The sequence below is a fragment of the Vigna unguiculata genome, chromosome 10 (assembly GCF_037176805.1).
Source record: "Vigna unguiculata cultivar grain cowpea cultivar isolate G323 ecotype 2 chromosome 10, ASM3717680v1, whole genome shotgun sequence".
Lineage (NCBI taxonomy): Eukaryota > Viridiplantae > Streptophyta > Magnoliopsida > Fabales > Fabaceae > Vigna > Vigna unguiculata.
This window is the reverse complement of record NC_140801.1, coordinates 51,283,039-51,299,067: the sequence shown is the minus strand read 5'-3', so window position 1 is coordinate 51,299,067 and position 16,029 is coordinate 51,283,039. Positions and strand designations below refer to the sequence as shown.

General features: G+C 34.5%; 1 protein-coding gene across 2 annotated transcripts in view; it reads left to right on the top strand.

The window, feature by feature from the left end:
• Positions 1–16,029, top strand: part of LOC114166203 (midasin-like protein) — a 45,377-nt gene that overhangs the window by 11,745 nt on the left and 17,603 nt on the right. Inside the window, exons 15-41 of one of the 2 annotated variants that reach the window (XM_085668099.1) lie at positions 3–179; positions 278–403; positions 481–2,241; positions 2,905–2,969; positions 3,045–3,240; positions 3,348–3,452; positions 3,628–3,924; positions 4,033–4,226; positions 4,315–4,405; positions 6,197–6,347; positions 7,340–7,413; positions 8,056–8,203; positions 8,402–8,500; positions 8,594–8,694; positions 8,809–8,898; positions 8,977–9,042; positions 9,123–9,287; positions 9,580–9,787; positions 9,915–10,798; positions 11,225–12,724; positions 12,947–13,115; positions 13,343–13,414; positions 14,281–14,366; positions 14,441–14,692; positions 15,200–15,335; positions 15,444–15,529; positions 15,625–15,713. In XM_085668099.1, the coding sequence (XP_085524225.1) occupies positions 3–179; positions 278–403; positions 481–2,241; positions 2,905–2,969; positions 3,045–3,240; positions 3,348–3,452; positions 3,628–3,924; positions 4,033–4,226; positions 4,315–4,405; positions 6,197–6,347; positions 7,340–7,413; positions 8,056–8,203; positions 8,402–8,500; positions 8,594–8,694; positions 8,809–8,898; positions 8,977–9,042; positions 9,123–9,287; positions 9,580–9,787; positions 9,915–10,798; positions 11,225–12,724; positions 12,947–13,115; positions 13,343–13,414; positions 14,281–14,366; positions 14,441–14,692; positions 15,200–15,335; positions 15,444–15,529; positions 15,625–15,713 (7,388 nt within the window). Of the gene's footprint in view, positions 1–2; positions 180–277; positions 404–480; positions 2,242–2,904; positions 2,970–3,044; positions 3,241–3,347; positions 3,453–3,627; positions 3,925–4,032; positions 4,227–4,314; positions 4,406–6,196; positions 6,348–7,339; positions 7,414–8,055; positions 8,204–8,401; positions 8,501–8,593; positions 8,695–8,808; positions 8,899–8,976; positions 9,043–9,122; positions 9,288–9,579; positions 9,788–9,914; positions 10,799–11,224; positions 12,725–12,946; positions 13,116–13,333; positions 13,415–14,280; positions 14,367–14,440; positions 14,693–15,199; positions 15,336–15,443; positions 15,530–15,624; positions 15,714–16,029 lie in introns of both variants that reach the window. The other variant, XM_028050895.2, reaches the window with a different exon arrangement.

Genomic DNA, 16,029 nt, shown 5'->3' with positions numbered 1-16,029 from the left:
AGTTACAACAACATAAAAGACCTTTTGTTGAGATTCGTAGTTCTTTGCATGTTTTGGAGCGGATAGCATGTTCTGTGAAATATAATGAGCCTGTACTCTTGGTTGGAGAAACTGGTACTGGGAAGACTACCATTGTCCAAAATTTGGCATTAAGGCTTGGCCAAAAGCTTACAGTTTTTGTATGTTACGATTTTTTCTGTTTTCTATTTTATTTTGTCATTTATAATTGTGTTTGAAGTGCGTTTGAGAGACACATGATGGTGGTTTTTTTCTCCAGAATCTTAGTCAGCAAAGTGATGTTGCTGACTTACTAGGGGGTTTTAAGCCTATGGATGCTCAGTCAGTCTATTTGTCCCTTTATAGAGAGTTCAAAGAACTCTTCACCAAGACATTTTCTGTAAAGGTATTTATTTTTGATTTTTGATTTATATTTTTGTGTCCTGTCTTTGCTAATGGCTCTATTGCTTTGCTGCTGTTTAGAATAATGGAGGCTTTATTACTTATCTACATGAGTATATAGAAAGTCATCGAAAGAAGTTTTTGATTGATAAGAATGGGGAAGATCTGTTGAAAGGATTGCAAATAGCTGTTGGAAAGTCCGTTAAGCTTATACAACCTGGTCCTTCCAAAAGGCGTAAAAGGCCATTAGAAGAACAAATAATCCAATCTTGGGAGAGATTTTGTATAAAACTACATAATGTCTGTCAAAGTAATCCTTCTTCAACGATGATGTTTTCTTTTGTTGAAGGAAGTTTTGTTACTGCACTTAGAAAGGGTGAGTGGATTTTGCTTGATGAGGTGAATTTGGCTCCTCCAGAAACCTTGCAAAGAATTGTTGGTGTTCTAGAAGGGGAACATGGCGTGCTATGTTTAGCTGAAAGAGGTGATACAGATTATATACATCGCCATCCAAATTTCCGTGTATTTGCCTGCATGAATCCAGCAACAGATGCAGGGAAGCGGGATTTGCCCTTCTCTTTAAGGAGTAGATTTACTGAGTATTTTGTCGATGATGTTTTGAATGACGAGGATTTAAGTCTATTTATTAGTCAATTGATTAGTAGTGGCTACATGGATCAAAAGCTGGTTAATAAAATTGTTTCTTTCTATAAAGAAGCGAAAAAGGAATCTGAAGAGAGGTTGCAGGATGGTGCCAACCAGAAACCTCAGTACAGTTTAAGGTCCCTTTATCGTGCTCTGGAGTACATGCAGAAGGCAGAAAGAAAATTTGGATTGCAAAAGGCATTGTATGATGGGTTTAATATGTTTTTCGTTTCTTTGTTGGATGGATCTAGTGCTGAAATTATGAGGCAAAAAATATCATCTCTTCTGTTAGGAGGTCATATGCCTCCACATGTACATCTTTCCCGTTATTTAGAGAAGTCCAAATCTGATGGATCTTCAGGGAACTATGTTCAAACTAAAACTGTACAGGAGCATCTTGGCAATTTGGCGCGTGCTGTTCTAATGAGATATCCCATCCTCTTACAGGGTCCCACATCCAGTGGGAAAACTAGCCTTGTTCGGTATCTTGCTGCAATAACTGGTCATGATTTTGTAAGAATAAACAATCATGAACATACTGATTTGCAGGAGTATCTTGGTTCTTATATAACTGACACTACTGGAAAGCTTGTTTTTAATGAAGGAGTTTTGGTTAAAGCTGTAAGAAATGGTCACTGGATTGTACTTGACGAGCTTAATTTGGCTCCATCTGATGTGTTGGAGGCATTGAACCGATTGCTTGATGATAACAGAGAGCTTTTTGTTCCTGAGCTGCAAGAAAGGATTCAAGCTCATCCAAACTTTATGCTTTTTGCTACTCAAAATCCACCTACACTTTATGGTGGCCGCAAAATGTTGTCCCGGGCATTTCGTAATCGTTTTGTTGAGATTCATGTTGGTGAAATTCCAGATAATGAGCTCAGCAAAATTCTGGAGGATAGATGTAAAATCTATGTAGGTCATGCTGAAAAAATGGTTGAAGTGATGAAGGATCTTCGATTGCACAGACAGAGTAGCCGAGTCTTTGCTGGCAAACATGGATTTATAACACCTCGAGACTTGTTTCGTTGGGCTGATCGTACCCAGAGATTTGGTAACTCTAATGAAGATTTGGCCAAAGATGGCTATTATCTTTTGGCAGAAAGGCTACGGGATGAGGATGAGAAGTCTGTTGTTCAAGAAATTCTGGAAAAGCACTTTCGGGTTAAACTGAATACAAAAAATTTGTATGAACAGGTATTGTTCTTGCTTTTAGTGTTTTAAGCTCATCTGTGATTACACAGTATATAATAGTTGCTCTTTACTATTGTGCTGTCCTGGTCTTTTTGTGTGCCTTTATAGTTTTAGATGTGGATCTTATCACTTTGTAATTAGTATGTGAACTTGAAGGAAAATATGGAAGGCTATTTGTATATGCTTTCCTTGGCAAAGCACTGAAAACTTATTATGTAAATTATATCTAGGATTAAAATTGCTTCAAGCCGATTGTTATGATGTTCTGTCAAATTTTACTCCATATATTTTCATATTTTCCATCATATGCAAATTCCTGTGTTATTGATAACAAATCATATAATCTGGACTTGAATTCAGAACTTTTGTTTGTACCTATGCATATATAACAAATCATATAATCTGGTCTTAAATGCAGCACTTTCGTTTCTACCTATATATTATAATATTACAATATATTATAATATATGATAATATTATAATACATTGTATTTATTGTTGCGGTATCATCTGACTTTCAGGATTGAGTTGTTGGGTGTTGGTTTGGATATTATTCTTGCTGTTGAGATTGATTAGTACATATTGTTGCCTTTTTCAATACCTAAAGGTTAGAAGAAGGTCGGAAATTAAATTTATCTTCATCCTACTTTTTTAACTGTATTTCAGATATCATGTAGAGACAACTCTTCCAATTTGTTAGTTGGTTTTGGAGGTTCAGATGGTCTAGAAAGGTATGATCTCGTTGTTGCCTTTCCCTTTTTGTCCAAAATCTTTGGTTCAATGCCTCTAATTGTTTCTTTATGCAGTGTACTTTTGACCAAAGGTATGCAGAGGTTGTACTTCCTCGTGGAACGTTGCTACAATTTACGTGAGCCTGTACTGCTTGTTGGAGAAACAGGTGGAGGAAAGACTACTGTGTGTCAGTTATTAAGTGCCTGTTTGCAGTTAAAATTACGCACCTTGAATTGCCATCAATATACAGAAACATCTGATTTTATTGGGGTGGGTTTTCTCATGCCTTTTCCTTTAGTAATTCTTGTAAGGACTTCAACCAGAAATACATATATTACTATTATTAGCTGAAGGTCTTACTATAAATTTTTTCGCAGGGATTCCGTCCTACGCGAGAGAGATCTGCATTAATTTCTGGGTATAAAGAGATAATTGAAAAGCTGAAGAAACTGAAGAGTTGTACATACTTTCCTATGGACCTTGTGAGTGTTCTTTTTTTATCTTCTTAGGATCAAACAAAGAATTTTTATTTCAGTTATATGTATATATCTTATGCTCAACTTTTGCTGCATTTAAGTTTATTCTTCCCTTTTCCCTTCTATCTGAATCATTGCTATTGAGATCAAGGGAATTTTGATTTGTCATTTTCTGCTACAGTCTTCTGACATCAATGATGCTTCTTCAACTCTTGATCTGCTGAGTGTTATCATAAGGAAATGTAAAGAAGGTCAAGTTTGTTCGGATATCAGCAGAGAAGAACTTAAGGATCTTGAGCAAATTAAATTGGATCTCAATGGCTTGCATCAAAAGTGGCAGAGCATATTTGTGTGGCAGGATGGTCCTCTCGTAGAAGCAATGAGAGATGGTGACCTTTTTCTTGTGGATGAAATATCATTGGCTGATGATAGTGTACTTGAGAGATTGAATAGTGTGTTGGAACCAGAAAGGATGCTAGTAAGTTCAATATCTGTATTGTCACGTTTAAACTTGCTGCTTTATCCAGTTTTAGACTAAGATTCTGAGAGGTTTTTTTTTTTTTTCTTTTCTTTTTTGTGGCTGCAGTCTTTGGCTGAAAAAGGAGGGACCAATCTTGAGAAGGTTACTGCACATTCAAATTTTTTTGTTCTTGCAACAATGAATCCTGGCGGTGATTATGGTAAGAAGGAGTTATCTCCAGCACTACGCAATCGATTTACAGAGATATGGGTTCCCCCTGTTAATGATCTAGACGAGCTTCAAGGCATTGCTCTGAAAAGGTGCCTTTAATTTTCCATATTTTGGTATGATCTTTACTGTTTAGGTGATTTAACTCTATTACGTACTTATTTGTTTTTTTTTTTGCAGAATTTCTAAGTTTAAAGTTACAGGCAGCTTATGTCCTGCATATCAAGAAAGACTCTCACTAATTGTTGAGGCTATGATAAGTTTTTTTGAGGTATGTTATGCATAAGTTTGCTATAAAAGTCATAAGTTGTTGACTTTTTTGCATGTTTTTGGGTATTTTGTTAATTAAGGTGCTAATTGCCATGGATTCTTTAGACTTATTTCCCTTAAAAGAAATGTCACGGTGAATCTTATGTTTGGAGAAGCTAAAAATTAGAAGTTTAATAAGGAAAACACAAAAAAAGTTCCCCAGAATCTTGATTTAGGATGAGCTTTTGCTTATCTATTTTGGATACATGGTAGCTTCTTCTCCTCCCTATGTGGTCTCTCTTCCAGACACTTTGTCTGAATCTGGAAATTTTACATGATAATCTAGACAGGTAGAACAACTTATCTGGACAAAAATATATGCAATTTAGCTGTAATAGATTTGGCTACATTGCCTAGGGTGATGCAGCCACTGGATCCAAATTTCATTTGCAAGTTGGAAGATCGGATGCCAATTTTTCCCAAGTAGATAATGTGATCTCTGAACACAGATATTTTGCAGTGAAGTAGGCTATCGAACTATTTCTACTGTTTCCCATCTCCTGTTTTGTAAAACTTCTTTTTGTTCAATAATACTGCATTTGACCGTTGATTGTACTTGTGGATATTTACTGTTGGTATGTAGTTTTCTGCCTTCATAAAGAATATTCAAATCCTCAAATAACCTCTGTATTGTGTAGACTGTATCCAAATCACTGCATATTGCTTTGACCTCGATCCTGTATTCTTTCTCTACCCTACTCCTGGGCACCACTTTGCCCACTGTTTTTGTTATATTTATAGTCAATTGGATGCTTCCGACTTGGTTCATATAACAAGTTTACCACTTTTCCCGTTTGTATTGGGTTATTGAAATATGAAAAAACATTTTTCTGTTAAGTATTCTAATTTGCTGAAGAATTATGAAAGCTTTCCTGAAGTATTTATTCCTCTTCATTTATATGAATTCTCTATTATACACAACACTCTTCCATGATTCCATGAACGTAAGAAACAAATAAATGCTCACAAATAAAGTAAAAAGTTACATAATCTAAGAAAAACATAACTAGTATTGAAACGGACTAAAAACATCTTTGGGTGGAATAGATTTACATAATAACTCCATAACCAAGGTTTTCATCCAACAACTGTTAATCCCTACAGATTTACGTGCTTCTACTTTCAACCTGTAATATGTCCTTTTATGCTGCATTTTATTGTGGTTTCCAGGAATAGTTTATTCCATGTCGTGTGACTGATGCTCTTTCAATGTTCTTTCAATATTCTTTCACATTGCTTTGTATTAGAGTTGTGCTTGTCTTTCTCTATCATTTTTTGGAATTCATCTTATGGATTTGAAAAGGGTTTGCTGTGTTTCATCAGTGCTTCTTCAATGTATTTATCTTCATCTTAAGTATTGTCTCCTCACAATTACGAAAGACTTAGGTGTATTTAGGTTATTGGTTCATATTTTATTTTATTTTTTATATAAAACTTATGCTAGGCATCACTATGATCCTTGGCATCTCAGCCTAGGCTGACACCCCAGGGAAATCTATCATTTGCTATCACATGGAAATATCATTAAAAACAAAAAGAAAACAAAGAACTCATGGGGGGATCCAACCAAAGATTGGTGGTTCATATTATTGTAGCGTGTAATTATATTTGCATACTACTTTTTTTGGTTACCAATTCAGGATATTTGAATTCTACTATTACACTTATGTGCTATTTATTGTTTTAGTGATGGATTTTTTGATCCATTATATATTATTATTCACTTGCTTTTTATTGTTCCCATGCATGTCAGTGGTTCAATAACTTGCATCCAGGGAGAATGCTTACAGTGAGAGATCTCATTTCTTGGGTTGACTTTTTCATTACAATGGAAACAAGCTTAGGATCAGAGAATGCAGTTCTTCATGGAGTATTTCTTGTTTTGCTTGATGGCTTAAGTCTAGGTATGACCTGTTTGTTTATGATTTTTTGTTTAATCTACTTCCCTTATTTTTTATGTAATATCTGTTTTTGTTTTTAAATCTTATATCAGTTACCTATTTATATGTCCTGGGTAAAAGGCCCAAACAAGTGAAATGTGCATGTTGAGAAGTTTGGCACCTTGATATTGGCTCTTTGCCACTTGGGGCTTTAGTATGTTCCCCGTATTGGAATGTTGTGTTAAGAATTTTGCTATCAGAATCTTTTGGTTGGATTGCATACAGAAATTAAGTTCAGTTTTTGGGCTTGATTCTGTTATTATGTTTCCAGATTTAATATTTGTTATGACGGTTGTGGTGGTAGTGGTAGTGATAAGGATGGTAGGGTAGTGCTAATTTTTTAATCCTTAACTCATCATTTTTCGAATATTACCACTCAAGTATATTTTTTTGGAGTAAAATGTCATTTTTATATGTATTTTTTTTTTGCATAATTACGTTTTGTTATCATCATGTTGGTAAAATGTGGAAAGCATGATATAATAAAGTGTGTGGAAAAAAAATTTAGAGGTAACTGTGTAAAATGAAAAACTTAATGGTAAAATGAGCAAAAGTAATACTTGGGAGGTCAAATTTGTAAAATGATAATTACTGAATGGTAAAATGTGGATTTAAACCTTTATATTATTGTCTTGTGTCATGAACCAACATTGTTTAAGGATTAAAGCTGTTAGGTTAATAGAACTGTGTATTAAATATCGTTTTTGTATTGCACAAAGCTTCATTTATGAGCTCCCAAAGTTCGTGAAGCAGAAAACCATTCAAACACATTGTAAAATTTTAAATTTGGATTCTCTGCTGGGTTTCAAATTACGCTGCTGGGCACTGATTTTGATGTTTAAAAATGTATTAAAAAGATTTTTGAAGTACCAACATCAATGTATTTTTAATGCTGGAATTTTGCAGAAAAAATTTTGCGTAGACATATTTATTGACAGTTGCTAAACTTTTACCAGGGACAGGACTTTCCAAAAGGGATGCTGCAGAGCTAAGGGAGAGATGTCTTTCCTTTCTTTTACAAAAGCTAATGGTATGTTTCTCCCCTTTTTGTTCGTCATTTATACGATGAAAATGAGTGCATTTTATATTTATTACTATTCGAAATAGCTTAGTGTATGTGTCAGCTTTTTATAATGTTCTACAAAATCTAAGAGTAGGTGTCGGCCTTATATAATGTTTTATCATAATTTATCTTGAAATTGAATAACACAACATTATCCAGCTACCAATCTTATGGTAAGAGTAATTTTTATGGAAATATAGCAAGCTTAACTAAGTATAGCGGAGATAGAGATCAGGTTGTCTAATAGCTAAGTAGATTCACGGTAATCTCTTAGAATTCAATTGTTTTCAAAGATGCATAACTATGAGTATTTCTATGATCAGTCCATATAAGTAAGTTGATAGAAAGCTAGTCTGTTACAGCAGCTATAAAAAATGTAAAGTAGCAGAAAATACAAATTGGACATATAATGCGCAAGTATCTGTAACACATTTGTTTAAATTTCTATTATGAGGCAGTCAGTTATTACCCAGTTTTGTGAAGTTCTTATGACTGCTTCTATATTTATGGTTTTATGGTGTAATTTGTTTGTTGAATGCTTACATTTGTAATTTTAATGTTAGCTCCAAATGAAAAAAGTTGTAAATGTTGACCGGCCTATTCTAACAGGTTGATGAAAGTAATTTATTATATTCAAAGCTTTCAAGAATCGGAAACTACGGTTGGGGTGAATTTGGTTCTGTTATGGATGTGCCACACAGTAATAATACGCAACATGATGATTTATTTGGCATTGATCCATTCTATATCAATAAAGGTAATGATAATGTGGTGCAGCAATTCTGTTATCTGATTTGGTTTTGTAAAAATATTTATATATTTATATACAGTCATCTATCAATTGGGGTTTTTCCACCTGAAATAGTTGTAATTTGTAAAGGACAAAGTGGTGTTATTAGCTAATAAATAATTGTCTCTTGTGTTTATGTTACATTTCTTTGTTTTATGCATGTAGGTATTGACATTGTTGAGGATGGTGGGTTTGAATTCATGGCGCCTACTACTTGCAGGAATGCCTTGAGAGTTTTGCGGGCTATGCAGCTTCCAAAGCCTGGTATGTTACTTCATTATTTAAATCATGTCTGAAAATTTGAATTTTGTTTAATTGTGTCTGAAGTTTCATATTTAAATGATTGTGCGTATGCAGTTTTACTAGAAGGTAGCCCAGGTGTAGGGAAAACTAGTTTAATCATTGCCTTGGGAAACTTTTCTGGGCATAAAGTGGTACGAATAAACTTTTCAGAGCAGGTCAGTAATTAGTCTTGGTTGACACTTTGTTTTTTATAATAATTTGTTCAACTTCATTTGTCATCTTAGTTATTATTAGTAAGCTTTTCTATTATGTATGTATTTCTGGTGCAGACTGATATGATGGATCTGTTAGGGTCTGATTTACCAGTTGAAAGTGATGAGGGAATGAAGTTTTCTTGGTCTGATGGGATACTATTGCAGGTTGATTGTCTTATACTGTAGCATATCATGTTCATATCTGCTTTTGGTATGTTTTTAATTTGCAACTGAAATTTGCAGGCACTGAAGGAAGGCTGTTGGGTTTTGCTGGACGAACTTAATCTTGCTCCACAATCTGTTTTAGAAGTATTTTACTCATCAATCTCAATCTCCATTTGTTCCTTTTCTGTACCTTCTTTGGTTTAGCACAGTTTTCTTTGTGACAGGGTTTGAATGCTATTCTGGACCACAGAGCTGAGGTGTTTATACCAGAGTTGGGAAATACTTTTAAATGTCCACCATCATTTAGAGTTTTTGCGTGCCAGAATCCATCACATCAAGGTGGTGGCCGAAAAGGCCTTCCAAAGTCATTCCTAAATCGATTTACAAAGGTATGCTGATGGTATGTTTTTCTTGTATTTATTTTGGGCCTATGAAAGTTGAAACATAGATATGTTCAAGCAAGCAAACCTGTGGAATCTAAAGTCCAAAAGCCTGTGTAGTACTTTGAATCATGTATAATTGAAAGAGACTCTAATTATGTTTCGTTTTGCTGTGTTTAATAAAGGTGTCCTGTTTCAGAATATTTTTCCTCTTTTTTCAAATAATATTGTCATTCAAATATTTTCTTTTGAACTCAACATGCAAGATTTATCAAATCTGTCTTTTTGGTTGTTGATACAGGTATATGTTGACGAGTTAGTTCAGGAAGACTATCTATCCATCTGTGAATCAAAATTTCCGACCATCCCTCAATCTTTACTCTCAAAGTTAGTCTTATTCAATAAAAGGATGCACGAAGACACCACAGTAAATCAAAAGTTTGCCAAGGATGGCTTCCCATGGGAGTTCAATCTTCGTGATATATTTCGGTCTTGTGAGATAATTCAAGGTTCTATCATCCATATTCCTTTCAAACTAAATTGAATCTCGTTTTTTTCATTGCCTCTTTTTATTTCTAGAGTTCCTAAGAGAGTCACTCCCTTTCTTATGCTGATAATGCCTTATTTTCAATTTAGGTGCACCGAAGCACTCTGGATTATATTCCTTCTTGAACATTGTTTATATTCAGAGAATGCGTACAGCAGCTGATCGCAAGGAAGTCTTACAAGTTTTCAAGGAGGTATTTGAGGTGACGCCATATATAAATCTATATCCCCGTGTTCAACTCAACTCGGAACATTTAATTGTGGGCAATGCTACTATAAAGAGGAATCATGTCCAATTAACTACATCCTCAAGCAAACAGCTCCTGATGCTGCCTGAAATTCGACAGAGTTTGGAAGCTGCTGCTCAATGTGTAGAGCATCAATGGTTATGTATATTGACTGGGCCATCATGCTCTGGGAAAACTTCACTGATAAGATTACTAGCTAACCTAACAGGCAATGTGCTGAATGAAATTAATCTTTCATCTGCAACAGATATATCTGAACTATTGGGATCTTTTGAACAGTATGATGCCTTGCGTAATTTTTTCAATGTAGTTCATCAAATTGAGCGCTATGTAAATGAGTTCATTAGCTTGCAACTGGAGGCTTCGAAGGATGCAATTTTCAGGGAAACAGATTTCTATACCAGATGGATTGCTTTCCTCTCTGGCTTTAAATTTGACAGCTTGTCATCTTCTGCTACAAATTATCTTGAAAACCAGAAGAAAATAGTATCTTCCCTTAGTTTGTTCATTGAACAACTGAAGTTGCAGATTGAAAAAAGTTCTCTTCCTCTATCCTACTCTTTACAGGAACTTGATTTTGCATTGAAGACCGTTTTAAAGATGAAAGCAGATGATAAAAATAGGGTTGTTTCAACCAAATTTGAATGGGTTACAGGACTGTTGATCAAGGCTATTGAGCAAGGGGAATGGATTGTGTTGGAGAATGCAAATCTATGTAACCCCACGGTATATGATGCCTTGCAAGTTCATGCATTTAAAAGCTTATTATGCTTGAATAAGATTTTATTTAATCCCTGTAGTTCGGATATGTGTGAACTATGTTAATGGACTAATCTCTCTTTGCTCTCTTTTGCTGAATGTTTTAATGTCACACTCATGTGGCTCATTAAACTTGCACATCATCCATGTTTTATTTCTAATCTATTTGTGTCTTGAACTCAATTTGTAATAGTTTTCCCCAAATGAACTAAATTAGAAGCTTTTAGATGACGTGTTTTTCTTGTTTAATTTTTCTAAAGTTTGGCAGGCAAGATCTGCATAGTGATTTATCGTCTTTAATCACCTGAATTGTTTAATTTTTCTACTAAAGGTTTTCAGCTGTAAAAATATTGTCTTTACTCACCATAGTGATTTTTACATATTTTTTTTTAGGTCCTCGATAGAATTAACTCATTGGTGGAACCTAGTGGATCGATCACGGTGAACGAGCGTGGAGCTGTTGATGGAAAACCATTGGTTATTCATCCACACCCTAATTTCCGCATGTTCCTCACAGTGAATCCGCATTATGGTGAAGTTTCTCGAGCGATGCGTAATAGGGGAGTTGAAATATTTATGCTCCAGCCATATTGGGCATTAGATGATATAAGTGGATACAATGCTGAGGACATTGAACTCAAAGATGTCAGGAGGTTTATTGTTTTATCGGGAATTCCGATTGCTCAATTGGTTGATTCAATGGCTACAGCCCACATTTATGCTAAAAAGGAAGGTTTGAAGCTTAATGATCGCATTACATATCTTGAACTCTCACATTGGGTTCATCTGTTTCTGCAGCTTCTTAGGAATGGTTGTTGTCCTATTTGGAGTCTACAAATAAGTTGGGAGCATATATATCTCTCCTCATTGGGTGCTGAGGGAGAGAAAATAGTCAATTTAGCCAAAACTGAATATTTATCAGTACCTAATTTTTCTGGGTATGATGTTTTGACTGTGTGTCCTTTGAGTTTGCCTGGAGGATGGCCATTGCCACTCAGTTTAAGGGATTTTGTATATTACTCAAAAGAAGCTTCTGTCAAACAGAACTGCATGTATCTGGAATCACTGGGAACTCAGATTGCATCTCATCAATATCAAATTTCTCGTAAGAGACACTCAACAGCTTCTTTGCTAACTCCCAGTAAACAAGTGAGGGCGTATATGATGGATTTGATGACATTACGTGAACTTATGTATCCTAAGGCTTCAAATGTGAAAATTTCTGACTATGAAAGGGAGTACAAATTTGATTCTGAGTTGACAAATAAGATGCTATTATTTGCTGCCAATTGGACAATTGAACAAGCTACTGAAAGTGATTTAAAGTTCTATCTTCTAAGGTTTAAGTGGTTGAGTTCTCAAATGCAGCCTTTCTGCGAGTTCTTTAATGACTTTGTCATACTGATTGAACAGATGATGAAACATCCTATTTGGGAGTATATTTCATGCCGTGGCGAACTAGATGTTGATTTGCAGTTAATACCATTGTTGTCACTTGATATAGTTAATTTGGCTCCATCAAATAGCAAAACTAAATATCTCTCTAATGCTATTAGTTGCTTTGATCCTCTAATGCTAACATTCCAACAACGGAATATTGAGAGCCATCATAGTTTTGATGAAGAAGCCAGTTGCTTCATTCCACTTTTGAAGTCCCTTTATGTTTTGCAAGATGAAATACTTTACAAATTTGTTTCAGCATCTAAGCTAATTGAGGGTCAGTCATTTGATTATAAAATACAGTTATACTGTAATCTCATCGAGGACCATGTTTTATTTTGGCGATACTTTGTTTCTTTGAAGTTTGATCAGATGATAATTTCTTGGCACTCTTTGGTGAAAGGTGCTCAAAAGTTTATAGATATCTGTCCAGAAGCAGTTGGTGATTTTTTGGTAAGCTAAGAATAAAGTGTTGTCTATTTAGTGAGAAAGTGTTCATAGAACATGAAAATTATGACTGTTTGCATCCTAGATTTTGATTAAATTCTTTTAAGCTTAACTTGCTTTAAATCTCGGTGAATACACCCTTATTTTTTTCTCAGATATTTTGTTTAGTGTCACCAAAATATCTCTTTCATGTTTTGTATTACATTCTGACTATCTTTACTTGAACAGATGGAGAGCAAAAAATTGAAGAAGTTCTCATTTTCGGAAAAACCCTTACTATGGATTCATGGTGGTCACCCATTTATGCCCTCCTCTTCTGATTTACATGATCAACATCATCTGATTTTGAAATTTGTTGATACAATTTGGCCAAGAAAGACAGGAGCCAAATACCTAGGTTAGGATTTTAAAGTCCTCTTTTCTTATTTATTTCTAGGAAAATTTCATATGCACAATTCATGGTCAAGATATTCTCAATTTTGGAACATTTAACCCTTTAATGGTCAATTATTAATCAGATGGGAATATTTTTTCCAAGATTTTTTTTTTAACTTTTTTTGCATTTTATACATTTTATTTTTTTATATGTTCGTTCATTCTTAATTTTCTATTCAGAACATCCAGGAAATTTGAGCAGCCATCTTGTTGATGTTGTTGCATCATTTGATCATGATCTCCGCTTTCTCATTATGCAAGGTATATTATCGAGATCTTTCTTTCCCCTGGAACATTTTTTATTCAGGTATTAGAACACTAGTCACATTTTTTATTTGGATATAGAAAATTGGGAATCAAATGTTATCCTTTGGTTTTGTTCCCCTATATAATTTAATGATAGGCCAGTTTCAGTTGCATATACCTTGTGAAATGAATTTCTTTGGGAATGAGAAGTTTTCTGTCAGTGTATATTTATGTTTGCATGATTGGTGTTTAGTCCCTTTTCTTGCAAGAGTAAGGCTGGGCACATTACCCTCTATAAACCTCACTAGATTGGATTCTTTTGTGCTGGACTGTGGCCTCCGTCCTTGCAATAGAACTTGAACTGGTGTTTTTTAGCATGTGATGTCTTCTAAAATTTATTCTATTAATTATGATATTGATAGTGAAAATTGGCTTATTTTCTTTGATTTTTATTCCTTCCTAATCAATGTGGACAATACTTATCTCCTTTGTTTTAAATGTTACTGAATCCATATTTATTTATATTTTATTTGTTCATGCTAGAAACAGTAATTTTGGCTCCTTATAATATTATTGTTTTCCTCCTTGCCCTTGACTTATGTTTTTAAACATTGGTTTAAAACTTTTTTAGTTTTTGTTCCCTGTACTGCCCTTCTACTTTCCAGCTTTTCCTTTTGGGTTAATTTTATTAGAATTTGATGTTTCTAGAATGCCTTCAATTTTTTTGCCTTTAATCCTGCTAAATGAAAGTCAACATATGAATATTTCAGGTTTAATTGCTTGTTGAGGGCAATGAATGTAATCATATTTACTGCTGTTTAATTGTTTATGAGGCTTGTTGGTGTATACTTATTATTTCTCTCTATTTTATAATCGTATAGATGTGTCAAACTCATCATTTTTAATGGTGAAATGGAGTCATGAGGATGGTATCCATAATTTTCAGAAGTTGGAGGAGACACATCAGGTTTGTACCTTTCATGATGGTATTGATATCTATAATGCCCACATTAATATTTGATTGTTAAAATTTTTCCACAGGTGTTGCTAAGAAGGTTTGAAAATGAAAAACAGAAGTTGCAGTTGAATTCAGGATCCAAAGACAGTTCATCTTTTGTTGAAAATTCAACTGCTTGTTGTTCATTTTCACGAGAAATGTTGTGCCAAAAATCTGCATTTGAGGCCTGGCAGGATACGTTCCCTCCCGTTGATTATACCAGTTTATTTTGGGACATGGAGTTACTGCAGAAACTTTCATCAATTCATCTGGATGATCTTGAAGGATCACACCAAGTAATATTCATCATAATTACCTATTTATTTATTGATCATAATTTGGATATACATTTGTATGGTTGCTTGGCTGTTCATGTTTGATTGTTTACTCAAGCTTTCCTCTTATGAATTGGGTTACTGTAAAAAAAATTTCTTTATCAATATTGAAAAGATTTTTTTTTTTTTTTTGTAATAGACTGATGAGACTCTCAAGCTCAATAAATTTATGGTGAACCATGAAACTAAGGGGTCGAAAGTATATACTAGTAGATAAAGTGGAATGTGTGAGATAGCATCCTGTGGGTAGATAGGAGTCTGTTATGGTGAGTGGGTAAGGTGGGTGTATTGAAGGGGGAAGCGGTGGGCAATCACTCAATTAAGTTAGTATGATTAATACACTGTTCAATACTACTGTTTGGGTTATGTTTCTATCAATAGCTCAAGGTTGCTACTGCTACACTTATTATTTTATGCCTCACATAATCTGGAATTTTAATTGCCATGTTTCTTTGATCCTGTTAATAGGCTGTGGGATGTCTATCAAACCTTTTAGACTTTGCTTTGAAATTTTCGTTGAGTTTCTCATCAAGGCCTCCTCAAATGTTTGTGCCACACCAGAAGATATTGTGGACCCTAAATGCATGGGCATCAGTGGATGCAGGTTAGTGTAAGGACTTGAACGAGTCCAGTTTTTCCTTTTCTTGGTTAATATGCTGATACTAAAATTCAAACTTATTTCTCTGTTTCTGTTTTTTGGGGAGTGATACAGTAAATTTGAAAATTGCAAGCTTTATTCTGGAGATGTGGTTTAAGTGGCATGAATCTATGTGGGTATGGTTCCCTAAATTTATTAAGGTATGCATCAAGTTAGAAAATTGTGAGCTTTCATATTTAGTTTTTCCTATTAATATGCTTTTTCACTTTTTTTTATGATATTTTTCCGTGCACAGAACTTTGTGAAGATTGATGGCTTTGGTACAACTGCACTTCCCCACATGCTCATTGAGCCTTTCAGTGCATCAACTGTGTTGCAGATCACGTGAGTTAATTATATATATTAATTACTGTATTCTTGTCATGTGCTATTGATGTTTTGAGTTAGTGGAGCTTCCAATAAACCAAGATTGTTAGTAGTTACTAAAGTCAATATTGGGGCCTAGTCACCCATAAGCTATCATGTTGTATATTGTTTGTAATATATACATGACACGGGGAAGAAACTTCTGCCTGAAATCTTGAACTTTTAAGTATTTATATCATAATTTCCAAACACCCAATTCCTGAAAATTAGGATAAGAGGAAAATATATCATTGCCTGGTAAGGATTGCAACCTGTGTAGTGATGCAGTATCATT